This window comes from Bos mutus, chromosome 14 (genome assembly GCF_027580195.1).
Source record: "Bos mutus isolate GX-2022 chromosome 14, NWIPB_WYAK_1.1, whole genome shotgun sequence".
NCBI classification, from domain to species: domain Eukaryota; kingdom Metazoa; phylum Chordata; class Mammalia; order Artiodactyla; family Bovidae; genus Bos; species Bos mutus.
Window position 1 is genome coordinate 37430962 of NC_091630.1, and position 8859 is coordinate 37439820.

General features: G+C 37.2%; 1 protein-coding gene across 1 annotated transcript; it reads left to right on the forward strand.

Moving 5' to 3' along the window:
• The first annotated feature begins 4039 nt into the window (after positions 1 to 4039).
• Positions 4040 to 8588, forward strand: LOC102282835 (myelin P2 protein). Its single transcript, XM_005897262.2, has 4 exons — positions 4040 to 4370; positions 6562 to 6734; positions 6945 to 7046; positions 8303 to 8588. The coding sequence occupies exons 1-4, from the start codon at positions 4298 to 4300 to the stop codon at positions 8351 to 8353; spliced, it is 399 nt and encodes a 132-aa protein (XP_005897324.1). The 5' UTR covers positions 4040 to 4297; the 3' UTR covers positions 8354 to 8588.
• The last annotated feature ends 271 nt before the right edge of the window (positions 8589 to 8859 follow it).

Genomic DNA, 8859 nt, shown 5'->3' on the forward strand with positions numbered 1-8859 from the left:
CATTCATTGTCTCCATCTGCAAATGATAAAAAAAAAAAATTGCATATTCTAAAATGTCTCTGAGTGTCCGTTTAATGCATGTCTTCCTAACTGGAGTATAAAGCCCATGAGGGCAAGAAGAGTTGTTTCACTCACCATGTTATTATCTCCAGTGCTACTTCAGTTCAATAAATTCATGTTGAACAATTATTGGTGTGCACACAGTGAGCATATGTACAATGAACCCTGGAATTATTTCACATGCACTTTCCTGTCATGAGATAGTGTCATCCGGAATAGGGAAAGAACCATCTGCTTTACCACTGACCGATGGAGTGACTAAATGAAGGAATGGGTACTACAACTAAGTTTTACACTTAAGTGTAACTCACAGCCTTGCTCTTTCCATGACTCTAGAGTGTATGAAAATGGAAGGAAGAGAAAAAGAAGAAAGGAAGTTTAGAAGAATCATATTATTGATTATAAGCATGAATTTTAGATGCTTTCATATTTACTATATGATTTAATGCAAAGAAAATCCCTCATAAGTACAAAATTTACATTTCATTTATTCATTCAGGCAGGAAACAAATGATTACCTACTGTATACATGCATGGGGTTAAGTACTTGGACCTTTATGTGAATAGTTGTTTCGTCATTCACTTGTGTCTGACTGACTGAGACCCCATGAATGGCAGCACGTCAGGCTTCCCTGTCCTTCACTATCTCATGGAATTTGCTCAAACTCATTTCCATTGAATTGGTGATGCCATCCAACCATCTCTTCCTCTGTCACCTCCTCCTCCTGCCCTCAATCTTTTCCTGCATCAGGGTCTTTTCCAGTGAGTCGGCTCTTTGCATCAGGTGGCTGAACTATGGAGTATTTGAGCTTCAGCTTCAGCATCAGTCTTTCCAATGAATATTCAGGGTTGATTTCCTTTAGGATTGACTGCTTTGATCTCCTTACTGTCTGACAGACTCTCAAGAGTCTTCTCCAGCACCACAGTTTGAAAGAATCAATAATTTGGCACTCAGCCTTCTTTATGGCCCAACTCTCATATCCATACATGACTGCGGGAAAAATCACAACTTTGACTATATGAACCTTGGTTAACAAAGTGATGCCTCTGCTTTTTAATACACTGTCTAGGTTTGTTATAGCTTTTCTTCCAAGGAGCAAACATCTTTTAATTTCATGGCTGTAGTCACTGTCTGAAGTGATTTGGGAGCCCAAAAAAATAAAGTCTGCCACAGTTTCCACTGTTTCGCATCTATTTGCCATGAAGTGATGGGACTAGATGCCATGTTCTTCGTTTTTGAAGGCTGAGCTTTAAGTCAGCTTTTTTACTCTCCTCTTTTACCTTATATTATGTGAATAGAATCACATATTATCCACACACATGGAATCAAGACTTCGGTGCATGACATTCATGTTAATGAAGTAATATCTAAAATTAATAAAAGTTAACATGTTAAATGATTAATTGCTTTGAGTGCTAAATGAAGGTATGCTAGAAAACGTCAGGAAAGATGATTGAATTGAAATTTAAAGACTGTCACTCCAAAGGTAGAGAAGAATGACTGAGCTGAGAGTTCAGGATTAACCCTATGGGCATGGTTATTTATTGAAGTATAAAGCTGAAACTCCAGTACTTTGGCCACCTCATGCAAAGAGTTGACTCGTTGGAAAAGACTCTGTTGCTGGGAGGGATTGGGGGCAGGAGGAGAAGGGGACGACAGAGGATGAGATGGCTGGATGGCATCACTGACTTGATGGACGGTGAGTCTGAGTGAACTCCGGGAGTTGGTGATGGACAGGGAGGCCTGGCGTGCTGCAATCCATGGGGTCTCAAAGAGTCGGACACGACTGAGCGACTGAACTGAACTGAACTGATAGTTGGTTTACAACATTATGTTAGTTTCAAATGAGCAGCATGATTCAGTCACTTTACAGATTATACTCTAAAAAGTTATTAATAGATAATGGCTATACTTCTCTATGCTAAATAATATATCCTTGCTGCTTATCTGTTTTATACAAAGTACTTTGTTAATCCGCACCCTAACATGCACCACTGCTTTTCCCCCTCTCCACTTGTAACCGCTAACTTGTTTTCTCTGAGTCTGTTTCTATTTTTCTATATACATTCATTTGTATTATCTTTTTAGATTCTACATATAGATTTAGGCAAAATACCTAAATTTTTGAAGACACAAATCCTAGCATTATTCATTTTTATTAACTGTTTTAGAAGATAACACATTCTGCTAATCAAAAACCCTTTCTTTCATAACTGTTTCTTCTATCTCAGTACAATATACTTCCTCCAGTTACATTCTCCTGGCCTAGGATTGGGTTAGCCAGCTAACAGAGGAATTGTTCTAGTTACTATTTCGTTCCCACCTTGAGTTATCCAGGCACAAGTAATTTAAGATGATACTTGGGCCCACTGTGTATGATTTTGCATTTTTTCAACCCAACTTGGACTCTAAACACATAACTGCCATGGTTATGGTACAACTATGGTGTTGGTAACCTGAGACCTAGAGGTCAGTGATTTATCTGTTGTGGGTAAATTGATAATGGGTTATTTTAATTATTGGGAAGAGTGCCAAACTGTGTAGTAAACATGTAACCTGGTAATAACCACTGTCTCAAGGCCAGGATTAATGTCAGTGTGAAAAACCTGTTAGGAAAGGGTATGGTATCAACTTGGTATTCCCAAGAGCCACACTTATGCTCAAAGTGTTTTCATATTTGCTCCCCTTGGTCTAAGACTGGGAGTCTGATGTATCATATAACCTGGATACTTCATCTTTTGACTTTCACCCCTTCTGTTTTTTTAATGATTTATTTATTTTCGTCTGTGATGGATCTTCATTGCTGTGCAGGCTTTCTTGAGTTGCCGCAAGCAGGGGCTTCTCTTCATTGTGGCGCACGGCCTTCTCTTTGGTGGCTTTTCTTGTTTTAGACCACAGCCTCTAGGCATGCGGGTTTCACTAGTTGCAGCACATGGGTTCAGCAGTTGTGGCTCCTGGGGTCAGTTGCTCTGTGGCACTTAGGATCTTCCCACCCCAGGGACTGAACCCATGTCCCCTGCATTGGCAAGTGGATTCCTAACCACTGGACCACCCAGGAAGTCACACTTCTCTTGCTTGTTGAGAGGAGAGTGAATGTCTCTATCCAGTCATGGTGGTGTCAGTGTGTTGCCTGATCTTTGGCCAGGACCTCCAGCATATCTGTTATAGCAGAAGCAGTGTAAAATACTGGTCTAACATCTATGCACTGAGAAACGATACCAGGTTCAAATCATACCTCTCCTTATTCAAGTTCGGACACAAGTTACCTAACCTCCCCAAGTTCCAGTTTTCTCATTGCTAAGATGGATGTAATAATAATGCCTTACTCGTGGAGTTGTTGAAAGGATCATATAAAATAATCCATAAGAAGCAATTAGCATGGTGACTATTGAGCTCTCAGTACGTATTATTTTTATAGAATATCCTTTCTAAAACTATAGACTTATTTTAAAGGACTTAAGCTTGTTTTATTAACCAAGAACCTGCTTAATTTGAACCTAAAAAGTTTTTTTAAGATTAAAATCTTTGCTATGGTCAAAGAGCGTGTTTTAGTGCTACTTTTTTATTCACCCATGAAAGCAATTTCTGTGCTCTGCTGTAATAAACTGACCGTATTGTCTGCCTACTCTGCCTGCCTTGGATATGCCAACTATTCCAAGCTTCCCTTACCTATGAATACTTCCTCACACTGTTCTCCTGCATTTCTCTCCCACAACATATTTGAGGCAGTTATCACAATACTCATGGACATTTTTCCTCTCTTTCTTCTCTTTCAATAAGAATTCTTAATTGTGCAGACTCAGGATTGAGAGTGAGCAAGATGCCTAAACACACACACACACACACACACACACACACATATTCATTCATTCATGCCCATATAATTTAATACAGCATAGGCCTCAACTTATGGACTCTTTTGCAAAGTGTTAAGGACCGAAGCACTTCTTAAAAAATGTAAGATCAACCAAAATTTTTACAGATTCAAATAGTACTCTCATTGATTTTTATCAACATTTTTGGAGACTGAAGGAGACATTATGTGAGGTTTTCTTTTGTCCCAGTGGATGGTTGAAGAGCCATTCATTGCCCAGTCCTGACACTGCTTTTCCCCATTGGGTCTCTGTGAGAGTCACATGCTTCAGACATCTTTGAAAAGAATCTTCTGAGGCTTCAGCATCTCATTTGAGTCTCCTGAATCTCACCTATCACTGGGTTGAATTCTCATCCATCACAATGAGCAACAAATTCCTAGGCACCTGGAAACTTGTCTCCAGTGAGAACTTTGATGAGTACATGAAAGCTCTGGGTAAGAAATGTTCTTTGTTGTTCTAATTGAGAAGATTCTTTTTGAGAAAAATGCATTGACTATTTCCTTCTAACTCCTTTCCCAGGAGTCTGGGAGCTTCACAGGTTGAAGTACAATCCTCTTCTGGGATTAATCTTCCATTGTGTCAATCAGATAATTTTCACTATGTTTGTGGAAATTTTAATATACTTTAACACAAATAAGAGCTGCTTAAATGCATTAGAATGCCTACTGATTTCAAAGGCAGTTTCATATCAATAGGATTTTGGTTCAAACCCAGAGGAAAGAAATCTTAAAAACTTAGTCAACCCATTCTTTGGCTTTTCTGAAAGTTAGTTTTATAACAACTAAAGTGCTCATGAAGTAAAGAGTTAAATATACTAAAGTTAATGGGAAACCGCAATTTAAAAGTGCTATTTAGCTAAGCCAGAAATTTTCTTTCTCTATCTCTAGATTGTCTGGTATTACATAAGTATGTGGATAAACTGTGAAAAGTGAATGTTCATAAAGCAGGATATTCAGTCCAGGAAAGTTTTTGAGAAAAAAAAGCAGTGTGTTGTGACAGTGAATTCAAGTTTGATTACACTAATATCATACTTTCCTGCAGTTGGAGCAGTGGATAGAGACAGAAAGTCTAGTCATGACCACCATCAGCTTTATTTGCAACTATTTCTAGGAAATGTTCCATAGATACGAGCACAAGAGGCATGAATAGTCTTTGGAAATTTCCAGAGCTATATAAATAAGGAGAGAGAGAAGCCATTGACCTCAGGTTTCTATGTTCATCAAAGTACCAGTAATTTTACCTATTCAGAAAGCTTTTAAGACAGCTTCTATTTTTAGATAAAAAAAGCAAAATCATGTTGTGTTGCCTGGAAAACTATGGGAACTTATGGGAATAGATCCATACTCTAAGTTTGGTTAGATCTATGGATTTCACTGTACAGCTGAGGTAGAAGCAAAATATAAGAAAATCTCAATAAAAGACTCCCTAACTGAATCATTGTCCAATTTTAGAGTGCAAAAAGACACTTTGAGGCTTGGTAAAATGTAGATTCTTAGGCTGTATTGAAGAAGTTTAGTTTGAGAAACATAGTCCAAATCACATCAAATAAGAAACAATTAATCAGAATTAGAAAAAAAGAATACAGCTCATAATCCTTTATTGGCTCTAATTCTTCACACTTCTTTATATATGCTACTGCTGCTAAGTTGCTTCAGTCATGTCCGATTCTGTGTGACTCCATAGACGGCAGCCCACCAGGCTCCCCTGTCCCTGGGATTCTCCAGGCAAGAACACTGGAGTGGGTTGCCATTTCCTTCTCCAATGCATGAAAGTGAAAGTGAAGTCGCTCAGTTGTGTCCGACTCCTAGCGACCCCACGGACTGCAGCCTACCAGGCTCCTCTGTCCATGGGATTTTCCAGGCAAGAGTACTGGAATGGGGTGCCATTGCCTTCTCCATCTTTATGTATATATTGCCATAAATACATGTATATTTATATGTAAGTAGTTTTTTCTTTTTGTGTCTCTCTCATTTCACATTTCTATTTTTCTATTTATTTCTATAATCTTGAGTAATACAGTAATGATACTTGAGTCTAATTTTGTTTTGCTATCAAATGGAAAAATATTTTTTAATTATTTTATATATCTTTATCATTTGCAGTGGTACAAATACATTTAGAGGCTACAACAAGCTTTCAGAAATGAGTTTCCATCAAGGATGTGGGAGGAATTCTTATCAATATTTATGATATATTACAGAGGGAAAAAATCATAGAAGAGCATATATAAGTCACAGTCTCATTAAAAATATGTATCTACAATATTTATTTGTACAAACTAAAATGTCTGGAATGATCCATACAAAACTATAATTAGTGCTTCTCAAAGGAGCATGGGATTGGATAAGGTAAAAGTAGATGACTTGCACTATTTAGGCTAAATACTTCTGTGTTTAAAATCTTCAGACATTACTTTTGTAATAACAAAATTTTAAATATCCAAGTTGGTGGACATGTGTTTCCATCAGGTGATGAAACATGGGAGGAGATCCTTAGTAGTAAGTGATATTACCTGCCGCCTATACACAGGAAGCACAGCTGAGTATAGAATATAACCACCCATATAATGCCTTTACGTAGATGCTCTCTTGGTCAACAAAATTCTAACACTATCTTGATTTTCAGGTGTGGGATTAGCCACCAGAAAACTGGGAAACTTGGCCAAACCCAGAGTGATCATCAGCAAGAAAGGGGATATTATAACTATAAGAACTGAAAGTCCCTTTAAAAATACAGAGATCTCCTTCAAGCTAGGCCAGGAATTTGAAGAAACCACAGCTGACAATAGAAAAACAAAGGTAAACTTTATTGTTTCTCTTCAAAGTTGGTTCCATCGACTGCTTTGAGACAGATTACTCCTACTAGTGTTCAAAAGGGTAGCCCACTTCATTCTGTTGAAAAATAAATGTGCCTCATGAAACATCTGTTATGAAAATGATTCAATACTGAATGAACTGCTTCTTTAATCAAAGTCCTAGAAATTCAATTATATGAATGTGTCTCTGCAGAGCACTGTAACCTTGGCAAGAGGCTCACTGAATCAAGTACAGAAATGGGATGGCAATGAGACAACAATAAAGAGAAAGTTGGTGGATGGAAAAATGGTGGTGGTGAGTAATTTTACTCTAACTATGAAAATAATTAGAGTTGGCTTCCCTGGTGGCTCAGAGTTAAAGCGTCTGCCTGCAATGTGGGAGACCTGGGTTCGATCCATGGGTCGGGAAGATCCCCTGGAGAAGGAAATGGCAACCCACTCCAGTATTCTTGCCTGGAGAATCCCATGGATGGAGGAACCTGGTGGGCTACAGTCCACAGGGTCGCAGAGTCAGATACGACTGAGCGACTTAACTTTCACTTAACTTTCACAGAAATAATTCTATTTAAATAGAGAAAATGGTTATGTTATTTTCAAAATAGTCTTTCTTCTTTGGACTACAAATGGAAAAAATGGTTAAGAATAAAGGCAGAGTTAATTTTTGATATTCAAACTATAGAGTCATCAACAGGTACTTCAGGTTCAGATTCAAGAATTTAGAAATGACAAAACCTATCTGCTATTTTAGAAACAACATCTAAAAATGATTTTTTTTAATGTATGGATAAGTTAGGTTAGACTCACAAAGAGAAAAGCAAAAGCAAATCTAAGTTTTACAAGCAAAGCACATTGCAAAACGGTCAATTGCAGTATATTTGTAGATATCCAAGCATATTGTTTTCAAGAATCCATAGTAACTAAGACTAAAACCTGTCATCAATACAAGCTGAGCTTATTGGAGACCTTTTGTAGATGGCAGGTAAAAATGATGACAAAGGTTATATGAGATGATCTCTAACAATTTTTTTTGTCTGAGGTGCTATTTTCACTAATCAACACATACATTGACTATAAATAGATTCATGTAGTGCTTTGAATGTTTTTTCCTTTAGTACAGAGGGTCTGATCCCTAGCTCCATGGCAGATTTATATAGAAAGTAAATACCAATATGGAAGCCCCGATACAGATCAATTGAAAGCAAATTCCTTAAGGGAGGAGGAGCCATTGGTATTTTTAAATATTCCCCAGATGATGCAAATGTGCAGACTGTCCTGAAAACCACTGTTTTAATAGCTTTCAATCTGTGCAAATAATGCATGAAAACCTGCCACTTAGACAATATAACTCTGTTGTAACTTAGATCAATGTTAAAACTGTTTCCCCTATTTCAACAGCCATGATTCTGAATTCCCAGGTATCAACTAACATATTGATATTTTATTTCTGAGTTTAATCTTATGAGATTTCTTATAGTGTCTGTTATTAATACAAATTTGCTGTACCCTAGTTAGAGGTTTAGATATTCAATTAATCTCTTTCTTCTTTTTAAGGAATGTAAGATGAAGGATGTGGTCTGCACCAGAATTTATGAGAAGGTCTGAGAAAAGTTTTGTTACTAAAGTGATATTTGATCATCTGATATTGGAAATCAGCTGTTTCCATCGGCAAGGCCTGCCTACACTGCAGTTTGTTTTTGCTCTTGTCTTAATAGATCAGATAAGCAAAGTCTTACACTGAGGATTAATCTAAATTTCAGTATTATTTAAACATTTTCAATTTGTATGCATGTTTACTATATTAAAGATTAAAGTATGTATATTGGCCAGACCTAAAGAATGGATAATGTCATTTAATTATCTGTCACATTCTAACTTATGCTGTATTTTAAATATTTGCAATGATAGTAAAAGGAAATAATAAGATAGTCAAAGGAAGTGAGTAAATTGATCCGGGTAGCAAGCTCAAGTGCATTCAAAGACCAGGAGAGTGATGGGGGTTAGAAGATCGGAAGTGAGGCAAACTAAAGGATCTGTTTTAAAATGAGGAGTTCTAGCTTCAGCTAAAAATAGCAGCCACTACTCCAACCAATTTAAAAATTGAGCGTTAA

Coding starts and splice junctions, on each gene's coding strand:
- LOC102282835 (XM_005897262.2), top strand. CDS start 4,298: ATGAGCAACAAATTCCTAGGCACCTGGAAACTTGTCTCCAGTGAGAAC. Junction 6,735..6,944: donor CTGACAATAGAAAAACAAAG/GTAAACTTTATT, acceptor GTGTCTCTGCAG/AGCACTGTAACCTTGGCAAG. Junction 7,047..8,302: donor TGGATGGAAAAATGGTGGTG/GTGAGTAATTTT, acceptor CTTCTTTTTAAG/GAATGTAAGATGAAGGATGT.